Source organism: Gracilinanus agilis, chromosome 4, assembly GCF_016433145.1.
Source record: "Gracilinanus agilis isolate LMUSP501 chromosome 4, AgileGrace, whole genome shotgun sequence".
NCBI lineage: Eukaryota > Metazoa > Chordata > Mammalia > Didelphimorphia > Didelphidae > Gracilinanus > Gracilinanus agilis.
In genome coordinates, this window is record NC_058133.1 from 34,891,531 (window position 1) to 34,911,629 (window position 20,099).

Consider the following 20,099-nt stretch of genomic DNA (forward strand, 5'->3'; position numbering starts at 1 on the left):
GGCGGCGGCTTGCGACTAGGGGAGGGTCGGGGGTGGATAAGAGATCTGTCGGCAAAGGCCTAGGCAGCCGCAACAATGGAGAACACCGCTGGACGAGATGGAGACGAAAACTGTTAAGTCTTAGTAATGCTTGTTGACTGACTGTTTAAATGTAATGATATATCATTATGCCATAATAGATTATGAAAGGGATGGGTTCAGAGAAATCTGGGAAGACCCATATAGAATGATACAGAGTGAAATGAACAGAACCAAAAGGAAAATGTCTACAATAAATACAATACTATGAGAAAAACAATTTAAAATATTGAACTCTGATTAATACAATAACTAGTTATCACTTCGCCAGACCCCTGGAGATAGTCAAGAAACACTTATTAAATGTATTACATGTATGTATAACCCAGTGGAATTGCTTGTCAGCTCCAGGAGAGGGGAGGAAAGAGGGGAGAGAGAGAACATGAATCATATAACCATGGAAAATATTCTAAAAATAAAACTATATTTTGAAAAATTAAATGTATTACATGAATGTACAGTTATAACCTATATCAGACTATTCATCTCTGAGGTGGGGGGAGGTAGGGAAGGAGAAAATCTGAATTTTATTTTTTATTTTTATTTATTTATTTAAACATTTACCTTCTGTCTTAGAATCAATACTGTGTGTGTTTGGTTCTAAGGCAGAAGAGTGATAAGGGCTAGGCAGTGGGGGTTAAGTGACTTACCCAGGAAGTGTCTGAGATCAGATTTGAACCCAGGACCTCCCATCTCTGGGCCTGCCTCTCCATCCCCTGAGCCACCTAGCTGCCCCTTGAAAAATCTGAATTTAAAAATGTCAGAAACAATCGCCAAAAAGTATTTCTACATGTAACAGAAAAAATAAAAAAGTAAAAGATGTAACATTGAGCTAACTGCGGAAATACAGATAAAAAAAAAAAGTGGTCTGCTCTAAATTAGTTTATAGTCTAACTGGAGAAGATAACACACAAAAGAGGCAGCTAGGTGGCACAGTGGATAGAGGATAGAGTTCCTGGATTCAGGAAGACTTGAATTCAAATCTGGCCAACAGTCGACCCTAGGGAAGTCACTTAACCCTGTTAGCCTCAGTTTCCTTATCTGTAAAATGATCTGGAGAAGGAAATGACAAACCATTCCAGTATCTTTGCCAGGAAAACTCCAAATGGCATGGTGGATGTTAGAAAAATCACAAAGGAGGGTGGCCAGAGGAGAGGGGAGATGTCTGAGCCGGCTCTCTCTTAAGTAGAGGTTGGGAGTTCTTGACCCTGCAATCAGCGAGGCAGATGGAGGGCTGCAGACCAGAGGATAAAAGGGGTCCGTCAGAGGGAGGGCAGCTGACTGAGAAATGAGATGTCTGCGCTGAGCTCTCTGTTCTCAGACACTGTGATGGGGATGACTCTGTCTTAGACGGTGGTCATCCTCGTTTCTCCTTGAGGGAGAAGAGATGGAGATGGCCCAGAAAAGAATCAGGAGTGTGTTATTGAAGCGTTCTTTGAAAAGCACAGTAGAGGAATGAAGGCTATTGAGGAGGAGACACAGCCAAGCAGGGCAGCTTTGAAAGCTACCCATTGGGGCAGCTGGGTGGCTCAGTGGATAGAGAGCCAGGACTAGAGACAGAAGGTCCTGAGTTCATATCTGACCTCAGTCACTTCTGGCTGGGTGACCCTGGACAAGTCACTTACTAGCCCTGACCAGTCTTCTGCCTTAGAATCATTACACAGTATTGATTCTAAGACAGAAGGTAAGGGTTAAAAAGACAAAAGTGAAAGTCACCTGTTGAACTTATTAGGAAGAGTAGAGAGAGTGAAGACCCTGGAGTGAGGAAACCCCATCTGACTGAGTTCAAATCCAACCACTGAGCTTGCCCCCTTGACAACTTTTTTTAAAACCTTCTGTCTTAGAAGATACTAAGTATTGAAGAGGAGCAAGAAGGGCTAGGCTACTAGAGTTAAGTGACTTGTCCAGGGCCACACTGCTGAAAAGCATCTGAGGCCAAATCTGAACCCAGGACCTCCCAGCCTCCAGGCCTGGCTCTACCCACTTAACCACCTATGACTGTCCCTACTGCTTGACTATTAAAAGCAGGATTAAGAGAAGGAGTTTTAGTTAGAGGAATTCCAGACCTTCCTAAACCTGGGAGGAGTGGAGCCAGGCAGTGTCTGTTCTGGGCAGGCACAGGTACTGAGGTCCCTGCCCTTAAGGAGCTTCCATTCCAATGCGGTGACAACAAGCAAACAACCCTTTATTAAGGGTTAAGGGACAAGTACTCTGGATAGAGAGACAAAAAGGCAGAAGACAGCCCCTGGAATGGATCTGAAGCAGCTTTCTCCAGGATAAATGGGGGCTAGGAGTGCCTCAAGAGGAAGATGTGCCTTCCCCAGTTCAAATCTGGCCTTACGCGCTTATTAGCTGTGGGTCCCTGAGCAAGCCATTTAAACTGTTTGCCTCAGTTTCCTCATCTGTAAAAAACAGGCTGGAGAAGGAAATGGCCAACCACTAGAGAGGGAAGACACAGGAACTGAAAAGGGTTGGGGAAGGCTTCCTTAGAAGGTGGGATTTTGAGATTGAATTGCTTGTCCACTCTGGGAGGGGGGAGGGAGACAATATCAATCTTATATCTTTGGAAAACTTAAGTGAAAATGTGTTATTCAAATAAAAATTAAACATAAAAAAAGAAGCTGGGATTTTATTTGGGATTTAAAGGAAGCCAGGGATGTCAGTGGGCAGAGCAGAGGAGACATGAGAGAAGCCACCAGACCAAACAGGACCGGCTGGAGAGGAAGGTGTAAGAAGCCTGGAAAAGCAGGAGGAGGCCAGGCTAGGAGAGGCTTGGATGGGGAGATGTCAAATTCCCTATGGAATAGGGAAATGGCCTACTTTGTTTGTTTGTTTGTTTTAGGAAAATCACTTTAGTGGTGGAATGGAGGATGGACTGGAGAAGGGAGAGACCTGAGGCAGGCCACCCGCCCAAGGCTTTTGCAGTAATCTAAGGGATGAGGGCCTGCACCAGGGTGGTGGCAGGGGCAGAGGAGAGAAGGGGCCAGTTAAAGAGATGTTGCAGAGACGGAATCCACAGGTCTTGGCAGGAGCTTTAATATGGGGGTTGGGGGAGAAGGATGACTCCTTGCTTGCCAGTCTAAGGACCTGGGACGACTGTGGTGCCCTCCATAATTACAAGGAAGGTAGGAGGCTGGGAGGCCTTGGTAGGTTTAAGATGGCTCCTGAACATCTAGTTTGAGAGGACTGAAAGGCAATTGGAGACGTGAGACAGGAGGTCAGCAGAGAGATTGGGCCAGAAGAGGCAGATTGGGGAATAATCAGCATAGAAACAGCAATTCAACTGAATTTAATAGATACATAAATCTATAGCAATTACATTTAATTTTATAGAATATATCTATTAAATTGAATTTTCCATATATGATTAAATTAAAATTTATATATAAATATAGCAATAAAATAAATTTAATAATTTAATAATACTTTAATTTAATAGATGCATAAATCTATAGCAATTAAACTTAATTGTGTAGAATATATCTATTAAATTGAATTTTCCATATAGCGATTAAATTAAAATTTATATATAAATATAGAAATGAAATAAATGAAATAATTTGAATAAATTAATACATTTAAATTTAATGAAATTAAATAAATTAATAATAAATAAATGATGAATGATTAAATGGTATTGAATTAATTAATTAAATGTAGCAATTAAATTATATATATCAATTAAGTTTATTAAACTTATATATAATATATAATATAACTTGATATATAATTTAATGTGTGTGTATATATATACATATATATACTGACACAGAGTAGATGGAAAGTAATCTCAGAGGAAATGCATTAACACTGGTGGGAGTGGGGGGTCTATCAATCCTGAAAAGCAGAATTTGAACTGAGTCTTGAAGGAAGCCAGGGAAGCTAAGAGATGGAGGTGAGGAGCAGAATGTTCCAGACATGAGGGCAGTCAGCGGAAAGGCATGGAGATTAGAGATGAAGCATCTTGTTTGAGGGATATCAAGGAGGCTGCATTACTTGATCAATAATGGCAGATTGTATAGCAAGGAAATAAGGTGTAATAATATTCTATTATTAGAATAATCAGTGGCTCCGTGGATAGAACCCTAGGCATGGAGTTTAAATCCAGCCTCACACACTTATAGCTGGGTGACTCTGGACAAGTCACTTCACGCTGTTTGCCTCGGTTTCCTCATCTGTAAAGTGAGCTGGAGAAGACAATGATAAACCACTCTAGTAATTTTGCCAAGAAAATCGTATGGACAATAATGGTGTGTGATGGTCCATGGGGTCACGAAGAATCAAGACCAAACAGACTGAATGACAATAAAAAGTGTAAGAACAGTGGAAAGGCAGGAAAGGGCCAAGTGGTGAAACACTTTAAATGACCCAAAGAGGATGTTGTACAACCCAGTGGAACTGCTTGTCAGCTCTGGTAGGGAGGAGGGGAGAGAGGATGGAGAGAAAATGAATCCTGTAACCATGGAAAAATATTTTAAAATAAGAATAAAAAGAATTGATATTAAGATAGAAAAAAAAAGAGGATGTTATTTATAATCCTAAAGGTAATAGGGAGCCACTAGAATCTACTGAGTAGTAGAGAAAGTAGTCTAGGGGCTGCGCAGCACCCATCAGCTTTTTCTCTAAGATTTTGCAAAGAAATTTCTAACCTGATGTTGCCTTTGGCAATCACCGCTTCTTCTACTGGCAAATCCTAATAATAATATCTAGCATTTACATAGTGTTCGAGGTTATTATCTGAGCTGATCCGGAGGTCAGATGTTTGCTGCCTTTCTGGGTTTTCCTTGGAGCCACTGATGGGAGAATCCATGCATTCATTGCTTAAAAAACTGAAATATTAATGGTTTTAATGGTTGAAATGGATATCTTAGGAGCATAGATAGAGTTGGAAGGGATCTCTGAGGTCATGGGGAAGACTCGCTCCTTTCCATGTTGAGCCAGGCCCAAACCCAGAAGTTCTGCACCGACACGTGACTGCATGCAGGTCTTGGGAGACTCCTCTGCAGGCCTGGAAGGAATCTTCTGTACCCTGAGGAGTTAAAGGAATAAAGATGAAGGAAAGTGTGACTTCTCACTGTAAAAGGAATGGAGGTCCAGGCAGCTAGGTGGCTCAGTGGATAGAGAGCCAGGCCTAGAGACTGGATGGAGGGCTTCAGGCTAGTTCTCTTTGTTTTTCCGTCCCTGCTTATCCGGTCTATTTTTAGAACTCTTTAGAGAGTGTTTGTGAGCAATCTGTTTGTCTACATCCTATCATGTGGTGATCTTAACCAGAAGTCTTTGGTAGTCTTTTCTAGGTTCCTTCTAGGTTCCAATCTGGCCTCAGACACATTCTAGCTGTGTGACCCAGGGCAAGCCTTAACTCCAATTTCCTAGCCCTTCCTGCTCTCCTGCCTTGGAACTGATACTTGAGTCTAGGACAGAAGGGAAGGGTTTAAAAAAAGAAAAGGACTAGAGTGCTCTGACCCCTGGCATCTGAAGGGCTTAGCTGGTACCTCTTTACTATTGGGGTGTGTGAGGTGTTTGGAAAGGCCTAGCCCCTCTGGGGTGAGGGCTTGCTGAGCCCTTTTCAGGGCTGTTCACCCGTTTTTGGGGTTCACCTATTCTCAACTCTCATCTGTGCTCCAAGAAGCTACAGGATGCCCAGCAACTCCACCCTGGAAAACTGGGCATTGGGACCAAACCAGATTGAGGGGAACCGATGGACCACAAACTTTTTGGTGGCTACCACAAGCAGGTGAAACTTCCCCACCAATGTGTTCCAATGGGCTACAAAGGTGGCAGAAATAGGTGCTATGAACACTTAGAGCTTGCTCAGACTTGAAGATGCCAAGGCCATCCACTGCATCCCAGGCCATCACCAGTTGTTCTGACTTTTGTCTTGCCACTGGACTTTGGAGGGCTCTGGAAGACATGATGAGCCTGATGACTCTGCCTCCCTTTAATACAATTATATTTAAGTCATGACACCACCCCATGAGGCTCTTGGAAAACAATGGACAGACTACTGTTGCCATCACCAGTTGAGCTCCATCCCATGGGTTCAGGGGGCTGGTGACTAGGACCCTACTTGAGATTTGGTTTGGGATTTAATATGATTACTTACATTGATTGTTCTCCTAATGTGGAGCCATTCTTACAACTCTGGTCTAAATCCCATAAGGCATAAAGGAATAATTTCCTGGAGGAATGCTAGTTTGACAGGATTTTGTCTGAATTGTTTGGGCAATGTTCAGGTATTTACTTCCAAGCAAGGACAAACCAAACATTCCCCCCCCCCCCCCATTGCTTCAGGGTGTACTTTCCCCCTCTACCATATTTTCCTCTGAGAAAGGAGGCTCCCAACTTAATTCAGCTCCTATGTAAGTAACACTGCTTCCAACTGGTTCATGGCCAGATGTGGCTGAATGAATCCTGCTGGCCTGGCATCCCCAAGTTTCCTCCTGAAGATAGCTCCTGGCTCCTCCTCAGGGCTGGCTCTAAAACTCAGCCTGGCTCCCTGGAGCTTGATGTGGCAAGGCCAGACTCTTCTCCCTTCACCGGATGCCATGAGCAAAGGAGTCACTGAGGTTTCCTAGGAGCAAACAAGGCAAAGAGGCCAGAGCAGAAAGTCTAAGTGTTGGGTGCTGAGGGTTGAGGTGTAAATGCCAACTGTTGGGGTTTTTTTTAATCTCAGTTACTATGGAGACAAAGGGAAATGACTTGCATGCTTCCTAGTCATTTGTATTTCTGCCACCAATGAGTGGATGGATGCCTTCCTTCTTTATTCCACCATAAAAGCTGATCTTCCTCCCAGAGGAAGAGGCAAAGGGACTCTGAGAAACTTGTCCATGTGTGCTCCAGGTGGGGGGCTGGGGAGCTAGGAAGTTTCCATGAAGAAGAAAGAGAGAGAGATCTAAGTTGGAAGAGGGGAGCTACAGACCCTGGTCAGGAAGAACCTTAGACAGAGGAGAAAGGGCAGAAAAAGGCTGGCCAGCTAGCCAATAAGAGGATCTTTGGGAAGAGAGAAAGAGCTTGGAGGGAGCAGAGGATGGGCCTTCCTGGAAGAACTGGGCCAGGAGACTCAGTCCTGCTAGGAAGGGTCAAGGGGAGAAGGAAGGGAAAAGAAGAGTCCTCGGCCTCGGTGACTCCTTCCCCAGGGGCACTAGTTGCTGAGCTGATAACAACATTTAGGGAAATCCTTTGTTTCCCCCTGGGCCAGGAATCCCGGACAAGAGGTGATAAACAGAGATCAGCTGAAGAGACTTATCAAATAGATAACAGGAACTTACTTATCAAAGTGGATGGTAATTAGTCCCTTGGGAGTGATTCTCCCTAGCCACAAATAGCACTTCCAGAAGGAACCTAGAAAAGGCTACCAAAGACTTCTGGTTAAGATCACCACATGATAGGATGTAGACAAACCTGGATTGCTCACAAACACTACCATAGAGCTCTAAAAATATACCAGGATAAAGAGGAATAAAGAGAACCAAAGAGAAATAGCTGAAAGCCCCTCTGCCCAATAACACTCCCAAAGGCTTCTGAACATTTTGAGGGGAGATAAGCTAAGGGCCTGAAGTTAAGGAGATCTGAGTTCAAATCCAGCCTTAGACACTTACTAACTGGGCAAGTCACTGAATTCCGTTGGCCTCAGTTTCCTCATCTGAAAAATGAACTTGCTGTGGAAAAACCACCCAAGTTTGTAGCAAGGTCTTGACTCAAGAATGGGAGACTCAAACTCTGTTCAATCCAGAAGTAAGAAAATAATTTTATTTGAAGAAGTTTAAGGTGGTATAATAGTCTAAAAGCTGGTGGAATAGTCTGGGGGCTAATCAGATAGCCCTAAGGCTGATGCATTATGGGGAGGGAGGGGGAGCATAGCAGAGCAACCTCCCTGGAGCTAATAGAATAGCAGTTCTCCAGGTGTGAAGTAGTTGCTTCATAGTCCTGGGCTCTAGTTATAGAGTAGCAGCTTCCTGTGTGGAGTAGCAGCCCCAGCTGTAGAGTAGCAGCTTCTGCTGTAGAGTGATAGTTTCCAAGCTCTGTGGATCAGGGTTGGCATATTTATTAGGGGCTGTGTGTGTGTGTGTGTGGGGGGGGGGCTTGTCATCTCCTGTTCCAGAGAAATCTTCACCTCTCCTCAAAACCCTGGAAAATGGACCGAATTCAGGATTTGGGTTTGACCCGTACATCACAGAGAATAAGGAACATGTGTAGGTTTTGGGGGCTTCTTCTGGAATGCTGGAGCCCCCGATGGGTTGGTCCCCTGTTCCCCATTGTCCGCCTTGTCATCATTTGTCAGTGTGGAAGGGGTCTCATTGCCCTTTGGAATGAGAATATGGGGAGGCCGAGGACGCAGTACATTGGAGGACCACTATAGGTAATTAATTCTGTCTTAGAGTTCTAAACAAAAGTAAATCTAGAACAACATGAGCAATTAATAAAACAGAGAGGGCACAAAGCAGATGCCCAGGATAGAATATGACAGATCCAGCACACAGAATGGGTAACTGATCAATCTGCAATTCATGCTTGACTAATGCCTAAACTCCAGGTTTTGCAGTTGATGTTTAACCAGTGCTAACTGGTGAGAAATGCAAGATTTCAGAGTATGAGGATCTTGTTCCCATTACTGCCCCTCGCTGCTCTGCCCCCAGCAACCTGGAGAAGGAAATGGCCAACCACTTCACTGTCTTTGCCAAGAGAACCCCAAAGGGGGCCACAAAAAGTCAGACAAGACTGAATAACAAGGAAAGCCAAGGGAGGCAGGAGAATGGGAGCAGCCAGGAGCCTTCACCAGAGCCACAGCTTTGGACAAGGCACAGGGGTCCTGAAGGAGGCCACCGACCAGTGCAGTTACCAGGTTGTTGATAGTGCGGATTTCTTCCTTTCAAAACTGCCTGTTTATAGCCCTTGACTATTTACCAACTGGGGAATGGCTCTTAGTCTTATCCATTTGAATTAGTTTTTTTTTAATTAAATTTTATTTTTTTAATCATTAAAAATCTACCTTCTTTCCCACTGCCCTCCATTGAGGAAAAAGTCCCTCATCGCACACATACATAGTCAAACAAAATACATTTAGCATTGACCACATGTATGTGTTTTCATATATGTATATAAAGATCGCACACATATGTAACACGCACCCATGTACATACATGTACACACATAAATATAGGAACTTCTGGGCTCTGAATCCTTCACTTCTTTATCAAGCCCTACATGGCATGCTTCATCATGAGTCCTCTAGAGTCGTGATTAGTCAATACACTGGTCAGAGTTTCTAAGTCTTTCAGAGTAGCTTGTCTTTACCATATTGTGATCACTGTATATATGTTCTCCTGATTCTATTTCCTTGACTCTGTATCAGGTCTTAAAAATTTTCCCAGATTTTTCTAAAACCATTCCTTTGTCATTTTTTTTTCAGCCTGAATCTTTTATTTTCATATCATTTTTTAGGTTTTATTTTTTAAATTTTTTCCCATGGTTACATGATTCATGTTCTCTCCCTCCCCTTTTCCCTCCCCCATCCCAGAGCTGACAAGCAATTCCCCTGGGTTATACATATAGTATTACTCAAATCCTATTTCCTTATTATTCATTTAAAATTTTATTTTAAAATATTTTCCCTGTTTACATGATTCATTTTCTATCCCTCCCCTCTTATTATTCATTTTTATAATATAGTAATCTTTTAAAACCAAATCCCCAAATCATAAACCCATATAAACAAGTGATAAATCACGTTTTCTTCTGGATTTCTACTCCCACAGTTCTTTCTCAGGATTGTCTTGGATCATTGCATTGCTACTAGTAGCAAAGTCGATTACATTTGATTGTTCCACAATGTTTCAGCTTCTGCGTACAATGTTCTCCTGGTTCTGCTCATTTCACCTTGCATCAGTTCATGGATGTCTCTCCAGTTCTTACAGAAATTTGTTGATTCATCATCCCTTTCAGCACAATAGTATTCCATCACCCCTTTATGATTTCTGACAGCATACCAGTACTCCATTATATACTATATATATAAATAGTGTTGTTTTAAGGCAAATAACAGCTAAGTGACTCTTCCTGAGTCACCTAATTAGTGTTGGCAGCTGGATTAGAACTTGGATTTTCCTAACTCTGAGCCCATCTGCTGTGCCACCTAGATGCTCTTGTATAGACAACTAGTGTCTAAGGTCAGATGTGGACTTAAGAAGTATTTTTCTGGGATAGAATGATGGTTCAAGTTCAGTCTCAGATACTTCCTAGCTGTGTGACCCTGGGCAAGTCACCTAATCCCCATTTGCCTAGCCCTTACCATTCTTCTGCCTTGGAATCTATACACGATCTTGCTTCTAAGATGGAAGGTAAGGATTATTGGGGGAAAAAAAGTGGTTCCTAACTCTAGGTCTGGCACTCTATGCACCATGGCGCCACCTAGCGTCCCTTTTAATCCTTTAATCTACTCTCCCTCTTAATTCCTTTCCTTTCCCTCCTATTTCTCTATCGAATAAAATGCATTTCTGTACCCAGCTCTGGGTATATTCTTCCCTTCTTTAACTAGTCTCTCATTCTCACCCTCTCCTTCTTGTTTGCAGAGACTTTACTCTATCTAATATAGGAGATAATTTCTCCTAACTTGCCTTCCCTTCGCTTTCTATTTTTGCTTTAATGTCATCAGGATATAACAGAACCACTCCTGGGCTTACTGTCTAATTAGACTCCACAGACGCCTGATAACAGGCTTCAGAGGAGACACATATTATATCCTCATGTTGTTGTTTTGTTGTGTCCAACTTTCTGTGACCCCATTTGGGGTTTTCTTGGCAAAGATACTGGACTGGTTTGCCATTTCCTTCTCCAGCTCATTTTACAGATGGGGAAACCGAGGCAAATAAGGGGAAGAGATTTGTCTGAGGCCACCCAGCTAGTATACATCTGAGGCTGGATTTAAACTCAGGTCTTCCTCAGGAAGTCTACACTAGGTATTTTAGTCATTTTATTTGCATGATTCCAAATTCCTTTTCCACTTGGTCATATCATTGGTATTTTACAGCTCCATCAAAAACATATTATTGTGTTCACCCTTTCACAATCCCAACAACAGTTATGTATGCCATTTTGGGTCATTTTTGCCCATTTTCAAAGTATGAGGTAACATTTAAGGGTTGTTTTCATTTACATTTCTCTCATTATTAGTAATTTGGAGTATTTTTTTCTTGTGGTTTTCAATTTTTTTGAGACTGTTCATATTCTTTGATCATTTATCAGTTGGGGAATGGTTATTAGTCTTATATAAATTTATTAACCATATATATAAATGCCTTTTTCATAGCAAAGGTATTTAATGAAATAACAGAGCAAAATAAGTGACAAGAAGGATTTCAGTCATATCCATATTCAAGAATGATTTCTCTCATTTTCCCATAGGCTGCTACAACTTCAAGGGGGAGGAGGCACACACAAGGAACATGAGTATTCAAAATTCACTGTTCTTCAACATTGATGTATATCGAGTACCAAACCCTTATCAGAGAAAGTTGATACCAATATTTTTCCCTTCTGATCACCTCTCTTCTTACAACAGATTTGAAATAATACAAATAATGTATTAATGTAATTGTCTCCAGTGATGGGCAAACTTTTTAAAGAGGGGGCCAAAGGAAAGGAAATGCTCATCTGTCAGTCTGTATCTAAGGCAACTCTTTTGAAGTTTCATTGTATTGTATCCTACTCATTGTATTCATCAGATTAGGAATAATATCTTGAGGCTGTATAGAACATTTCAGGGGGCTGCATCTGGCCCGCAGGCCATAGTTTGCCCATCACTGCCCTCTTCAGTTTCAAGTAATCAAATCTATCTCTTATCCTTTGTAATTGTCTCTATTTCTTATTTGGTTAAGAATGCATCTCCAAATTGTACAAAAAACATCAAGCCATTCCCCAATTGATAAATGGGCAAGAGACATGAATAGGCAGTTTTCAGATAAAGAAGTCAAAACTATCAATAAGCACATGAGAAAGTGGTCTAAATCTCTAATAATTAGAGAAATGCAAATCAAAACAACTCTGAGGTATCACCTCACACCTAGCAGATTGGCTAACATGACAGCAAAGGAAAATAATGAATGTTGGAGGGGATGTGACAAAATTGGGGCACTAGTGCATTGCTGGTGGAGTTGTGAATTGATCGAAGCATTCTGGAAGGCAATTTGGAACTATGCTCATAGGGCTATGAAAGACTGTCTGTCCTTTGACCCAGCCATACACTGCTGTATTTGTACAAAAATATTCATAGCTGTGCTCTTTGTGGTGGCAAAAAAATTAGAAAATGAGGGGATACCCTTCAATTGGGGAATGGCTGAACAAATTGTGGCATCTGATGGTGATGGAATACTATTGTGCTGAAAGGAATAATGAACTGGAGGAATTCCATGTAAACTGGAAAGACCTCCAGGAATTGATGCAGAGTGAAAGGAGCAGAACCAGGAGGATGTTGTACACAGAGACTGATATACTGTGGTACAATTGAATGTAATGGACTTCTCTACTAGCAGCAATGCAATAATCCAGGACAATTCTGAGGGATTTATGAGAAAGAACATTATCCATATCCAGAGAAAGAACTGTGGGAGTAGAAACACAAAAGAAAAACAACTGTTTTATGGGGATATGATTGGGGATGTAGACTCTAAACAATCACTCTAGTGCAAATATTAATAATATGGAAATAGGTCTTGATCAATGACATGTAAAACTCAGTGGAATTGCTTGTTGGCTACAGGAGGGGGGTGGGAGGAGATGAGAGAAAGAATATGATTCATGTAGCCATGCAAAAATATTCTCAATTAATTAATTAAATAAATAAACTCAATTCTTAAAAAATATAAAAAAAGAATGCATCTCCTACCCAAAACAGTGAGGAAATAAAGGATCTGCTTCTCTTCTAATTTTTTATAGTATGATATTTAATATCAAGGATGACCCCATGTCTATTTAGAATGTATTGTGAAATATGTTGTAAAGTGTTATTCTCAGCCTAATTTCAGCTGGACTGCTTTCCAGTTTTCCCAACAGTTTTTTTTTTCAATAAGGAGTTTTTCCCTACATAATTTAGGTTTTCCACTTTATTGAATGCTGTATTACTGAGTTCTATTATTTCTGATTCTCCCTTTCTCGTATGTTTCATTGGTCTTTCTATTTTTTAAAACTAATATCAGATGATTTTGATGATTGCTGCTTAATAGTAGTTTGACATCTGGAAATGCTACTTCCCTTTTGTCTCTACTTCTTTCCATCATTTCCCTTAATAACCTAGATTTTTCATTTTTCCAAATGAATTTTGTTATTATTTTATCCAGTTCTATAAAGTACCCCCTTGGTAATTTGATTGGTATAGTATTAAAAGTATTTATTAATTTTATATTGGCACAATCTAGTCATGAGCACTAAATATTCCTCTATCTATTTTAAGTTGTTCTTTCTTTCTTTAATGAGTATTTTGAATTGAATCTATACAAGTCTTTTGTTTGTTTTGGTAGGTTGATCCCTAGATATTTTAAGTATTTTGTAATAACTTGGGATGAGATTTTCCTTTCTGTTACTGTTTGTTGTGTTTTGTTATTATTATTATTATTATATAGAAATGCTCTTGATTTTTGAATGCAACTTTACTGAAGCTAGTAATCATTATCTTTGCTGATTCTGTAGGATTTTCCAAGTAAACCATATCATCTGAGCATTAGGGATAGCTTTATCTTCTCTTTACCTTTCTTTAGGTCTTTAATTTCTTTCTTTTGTCTTATTGTTCTGGGTAGCATTTCAAGAAGTATATCAAATAATAGTAGGGAAATTAAGCATTTTTGCTTTACTCCTATATTTATTTGAAAACATTCTAGTGCATTCCCATTGTATATAATTCTTGCTTTTGGTTTAGCTATCTACTTTTTATGATATTAAAAAGGCCCCTCTATTCCTGAACTTTGTAGGGTTTTTAGCATGAAAGACTGTGGTACTTTATCAAAGGCTTTTTCTGCATTTATTGAGATGATCATGTGATTTGGGATGTTTTGGTTTTTAATGTGATTAATTATGTTAATTGCTTTCCTAATGTTGAACCATCCTTACATCTCTGGTGTAAATCCTACTTGGTCATAATGATTTCCTGGATAAATTGTAGTTTGTTTGAAACGATTTTGCTTGAAATTTTTGAATTAATGATCATTAATGATATTAGCTTATAGTTCTTTTTTCTGTGCTTTATTTTTCCTTGGTTTAGGTATTAGAACTATATTTGTCTTATGAAAGGATTCTAAATGTGCTTTCTCAATTTTTGAGAATAATTCATGAAGTGTGGGCACTAACTGTTCTTTAAAATTTTGAAAGAATTTTCTTGTGAATCCATCATTATTGGGAGTTTTCCCACTTCCTTGATAATTTCTTTTCAGCTAAATCTTCCTTTCCTGAGACTGAGTCTTTTGATAGATTGGACATATAACATTTTTAAAGGTATTCTTACATTTCTTTTGTGTTCTCAATTTTGTTAGCCTATAACTATAAAAATTTTTTTGTTATTCTTTTTGTTTCTTCTAGTTTTCCTATAATTTTCACCTATTCATCTGCTGTTTTATCAACTGGATTTTCTACTGTTCTTTTTAATCATATTAGATAAGAGATTATCAATTATATTAGTCATTTCAAAGAATTAGATTTTAGTTTTATTTATCACTTTTGTGTTTTTGTTCCCAATTTATCCATTTCTCCTCTAGTTTTTACTATATCCCTTTTTGTGCTTATTTTAGGCTTGTTTACTTGTTGGCTTTCTGTTAAAATGCATATTTAGTTCATGAATCCTCTCTTTTTCTCTTTTGTTAATGTATGTTTGTAAGGATATGACTTTCCCCCTAAAGACTGCTTTAGCTGTATCCTAGAAATTTTGGTAGGTTTTTCATGATTATAATTTTGATTTATATAATTATTAATCATTTTTATGATTTGTTATTCTCTAACTCACTAATTATTTGGGATTTAATTGTTAAGATTCCATTTGGATCTCTATCTTTTGTTTGTGGTCCATCAAAAAGTTACTATTTTTTTGCATTATAGTCTATAAAGGATGTATTAACTGTTTCTACCTTTTTACATTTTTTGCAATATCTCTGTGCCCTAGTGCAGGACCAATTTTTGTAAAAGTTCTATGTGGTGCTAAGAAACATTCATTTGCTCTCCCATTCAGAAGATGCTAAAAGATAACTCTAGTTTCTCCAGCAATTTTTTCTGTTCCATATTTTCCCTTTTATTTATCTTTCTGTTAGACTTATCCAAAACCAAGATAGATATTGAATTCTTCTGTGATTATCATCTTACTATTCATCTTGTAGCTCAGGAGTTTCTTTATGAATTTGGATAAGGTATTTGGAACGTATAAGTTTATTACTGATATTGCTTTGTTGTCTGTAGTTTCTTTCAACATAGTGTAGTTTCCCTCTTTATTTCTTTTTATTTTTTGAATGTTTTTGCTTTGTCTGACAGCATGATTGCAACTTTTACTTTTTGGATTCACGTGATATGAAGTATATTTTTTCCATTCCTTTAATTTTATTTTGTGAATTTTTTTGTGTATATGTTGTAATCAAAAGGTTGTAAGATTGTTTTTTTTAATACAACCTGTCACTCTTTGTCATTTTATTGGATTGTTTAATCCATTTATATTTAATGTTATGAGAGTTAGGTTTATATTTTACTCCATTTGTCTCTAAATTTTCTTTTCAGGATTTGACCCTCTGCCTTTTATTGTAAACACAGAACAATGTTCCTTCAGTTACTTTGCCTTCATCTTTTATTTACCTTTATCTTTTGTCTTAGTATCAGGTCTAAGTCAGAAGACTAGCTAGGGCTAGGCAATTGGGGTCAAGTGACTTGCTGAGGGTCACAAAGTGAGGAAAAACTTGAAGTCAAATTTGAACACAAGTCCTTCTGACTCTAGGCCTGGCTTTTTATTCACTGTGCTACCTATCCTGCCCCTGACATCATCTTTTTGACGGTGGTTCTCTTCCCATTGGTTCTTTTTCCCTCACCCCTGGTCCTCTTCTTTTTTTTTTACTTTTTTTTTTGTTACTCCTTTACCTTTGGAGTTTTACTAATTGATTCCTTTTTCTTTCCTGCTTTTATCTAGTTATAGAATTCTTCCTCCGGCCCCCTTTTCCCTCTCACCAAAGTAAATTCTGCCTTCCTCTCTTCCCTCTTCACCAGTCCTATCCATTAGTTGTTAGTTTCTTTTTCTTGCACCTTTTTCCAAAAAGATTTCTCTCATTCTCCATCCTTTCTTTCTGACTTCTTTAAACTGATTCTCTGATTCATGGTTTCTATAATTATCTGTTTTTTCTTTTTTTTCCTCTGGATTTCTCATGCTATTTATCAAAGTTTACAAAGAACTAATGGAGTTTACTGAATAGTGGGGTGGCATGGGAAGAGCTCCCTTTAGGAAGATCACTTTGACAGCTCAGCAGAGGATGGACTCGAATGGGGAGAGAATTAAATAAGGGAAATCATCCAATAGGCTATTGCCATGGTCCAGGCAGGAGGAGTCAAAGACCAGTACTAGGAGGTGGCTGTGTCAGAGGAGAGAAGGGGACATATATGAGAGAGGTGGGAAGATGGAACTGACAATGGGCCTTGGAAACATTATTAGATATGGAGGGTGAGGAGTAAAGGTTGACAACTAGTCATCCCAGGTGACTGGGAACAAAACTATAATCTTCTACTGTAGTCTTTTGCTTTTAATTTTATTAATCTCTTTAACTGTCATCATTTCTTCTTTGTGACTTAATTGGGGATATTTGATTTGTTATTCAAGGTGTTTTTAATTGCACATTTGATATATTACTCATTTGGAATTAGGGCTAGTTGTCTCATCAATAACTTTTGTAGATGAAAGCATTTAGAGAGAGAAATTTCCCCCTTACCATTGCTTTGGCTGAAACCTATAAGTTTTGGTATGTTGTCTCATTATAGTAATTTTCTTTGTTAAAATTTTCTTTTGTTTCTATAATTAGTTCTTTGACATGTCAGTTCTTTAGAATCATTTTAATTAGCCTCCGACTGCTTCTCAGTTCTTTCTTTAAGTGCTCTTTTACAGAATATCATTTTTATTTCAGCATGATCAGTAAATGATGTGTTTAGCATTTCTCCTTTCTTCCTCTTTAGTGACGTCTTTATGCCCCAGTCTATGGTCCATCTTTGTAAAGATGCTCCGGACCCCAGAGGCGTATGTGAGAAAGCACTCAGGGCTATTAGAATGTGAGGGCAAAGTGAAAAGAGAAGCCATCTGCGTGTCACTACCTAAAAGAAACCCCAGAATGGAAATGGCCTCAAAGGAGAAGCAAGAAAAGGGAGGGAAAATGAAGAAAACTACAGACTGATATCCCAAATGAATATGCAAATGTGTAAAATAAAATATTAGCAAGAGGGCTATAATAACATATTAGAAAAATTATACACTAGGACCAGGTTGGGTTTGTAACAGGAATACAGAGTTGCTTCAACTTAAGTAAGATTGTAAATATAATAAACCACATTAATATGTTGATCATAATAATAGGTAACATTTATATAGTGTTTTTTTAAATATTTACCTTCTGTCTTAGGATCAATACTGTGTTTTGGTTCCAAGGCAGAAGAGTGGTAAGGGCTAGACAATGGGGGTCAAGTGACTTGCCCAGGGTCACCCAGCTAGGAAGTATCTGAGGTCAGATTTGAGCCCCCTCTCCATGTCTGGCTCTCTAACCACTGAGCCATCCAGCTGCCCCTTACTTTGTCTTTGCAGATCTCTCTCTGCAGCTTTTGTCACTGTTGGTCACCCTCTTCTCCCTGCTCTCCTCTTCTCTTCTTCGTGATCTTCTCTCCTGGTTCTCTCTATTCTTTCTCACCTTCCTTTGTTGGCTCCCCATCCAGGTCCTGGCCAATAACTTTGGGCATCCCCCAGGGCCCTGTGCCGGACCCTCATCTCTTCTCCCTCTCTGCTACCTCACCTGCTGCTCTCATTAGCTCCTGTGGATTTAATGGTCATCTCTAGGCTGATGATTCACAGATCAACTCCTCTGGTTCTAATCTCTCTGCTGACTTCCAGTCTCGAATCTCCAGCTGCCTGTTGGACATCTCAAGCAAAATGTTCCACTAATGGCGGCAGCTGGGTGGCTCCAGGGATAGAGAGCCAGGCCTAGAGATGGGAGGTCCTGGGTTCAAATCTGACCTCAGACACTTCCTGGGCAATCCCTTCACCCCCATGGCCTAGCCCTTACTGCTCTTCTGCCTTGGAACCAATACACAGAATTGATTCTAAGACGGAAAGGGAGGGATTTGAAGATAATAAGACAAAACAAGGTACATAGAAGAGAGCAGAAGGTATTAGAAAGAGAGCCAAACAGGGCCGTGTTGGAATGGCCCGTTTATGTGTATTCTATACAACAACAGCTGTTCATGATAGAGATTCAGAGTTCCCTCTGCAGTTCCCTTTTCCTGTTCTTCTTCATATATGGAAGCGGGCCTGTTGGTTGACATTTCTCAAGTTCGCAGCAAAAAAAAAAAAAAAAAAAATCTGAAGAAGCACTTTGGGGATGGGAACAGCTGGCCTCTGGGGCCCTTCCAATGTTCCATCGAGGCCGCTCCGGCGAGCTGCTGGCAGCCACAAGAACAAGGCATTCTGGGATCGCGGGCCCCAGCGCCGGTCAGCCAGCGGAGACGAGAACCTCGGCCAGCCCGGAGAAAAGGTCATTTCAAAGAATGCCTCTGAGGCTGGAGGCAAAGGAGCAATTCTTCAAAGGAAGGAGAAATCCCTTCAGAATTGGGTTGAGAAACAGTAAGAAAACAAGTTTCCTCTCCTCCCACCAACAAAAAAATACCAGAAACCTTCAAAATATGATTTAGCTCAATATTCAGCAAAAACCCCATTCTGAGGCAGGCATCCGTCCCCGCCTCCGTGACTCCAGGAGATCCCTGAGGTCAGCCAGCCAAAGAAAATCATCCAATTGGCCGGGATGGGGCATCCCACGGGAGATCCCTGTGGGCCACGCGGGATGCTCTGGCCAAACTGGCCAGCAGAAGGTGTCACTGCACTAATGGAGGCTGACAAGGGGCACAGGAAATAGAGTGCTGGGCTGGGAGGCAGGGAGAACCGAGTGTGAATCCTGGCTCAGACCCTGCCTCCCTGGGGGACCTGGAACAAGCCACTTAAAGACCCCTGTTTCAGTTTCCTTGTCTGAGCGGGGGCAGTCGCGTGGCACGGTGGATAGTGTGCCGGGCCTGAGTCAGGAAGACTCATCTTCATGAGTTCAAATCCAGCTTCAGACACGTCCTAACAGGGTGACCTTGGACAAGTCATTTCACCATGCTGGCCTCAGCTTCTTCATCTATAAAATGAACCGGAGAAAGAAATGGCAAAACCACTCCAGGATCTTTGCCAAGAAAACCCCGAATGGGGTCACGAAGCATCAGACGTGACTGAAACAATTGAACAACAAAATGAGGGCAGCCACTGATGCCAGCTGCGTCCCAGGGTTATGGTGAAGGTCAAGTGAGAAAACACAAATAAAGCTCTTTGCCAACCTTTAAGGGGCACGTGCTCAGCCCCATCACCCTCCCGAGGAGCCGCAGGATCACGTCGGTCCACCAGGTGGCGCTCCCCGGCTTGAACTCGCCACTGACCACTGCCCAGAAGCTTTGCCATCTCTTCTCCATGGTTTCGTGATGCTTATTTTTACCCTCCGAGTCTACAGCTCAGGGTAAAAGGCACGTCTGGGGTCCGGAGGCCATTGTTACCCCGTAAGACTTCTCCGAAATCCCGACTTCCGCTTTCTTTCCGTTTTAGTTAACACTGAATCTAAGAATTGATAAGGCAAAAGCCAGGGAGAGATGGAAGCGGAGAGAGACAAAGAGACAGAAAGAGAGACAGAGAGGGAGAGAGAGGGAGAGGGAGAGACGGAAAGACAGACAGAGAAACAGAGAGAGACAGAGAGGGAGAGAGAGGGAGAGGGAGAGACAGAGAGGGAGAGAGA

At 40.6% G+C, this 20,099-nt stretch overlaps 1 protein-coding gene across 1 annotated transcript in view; it reads right to left on the reverse strand.

The window, feature by feature from the left end:
- Positions 1–8,248: 8,248 nt before the first annotated feature.
- The window catches only part of PTPRF (protein tyrosine phosphatase receptor type F), a 79,412-nt gene continuing 67,561 nt past the window's right edge, over positions 8,249–20,099 (reverse strand). Inside the window, exon 36 of the mRNA XM_044674830.1 lies at positions 8,249–8,380. Coding sequence (XP_044530765.1) covers positions 8,249–8,380 — 132 coding nt within the window. The remainder of the gene's footprint in view (positions 8,381–20,099) is intronic.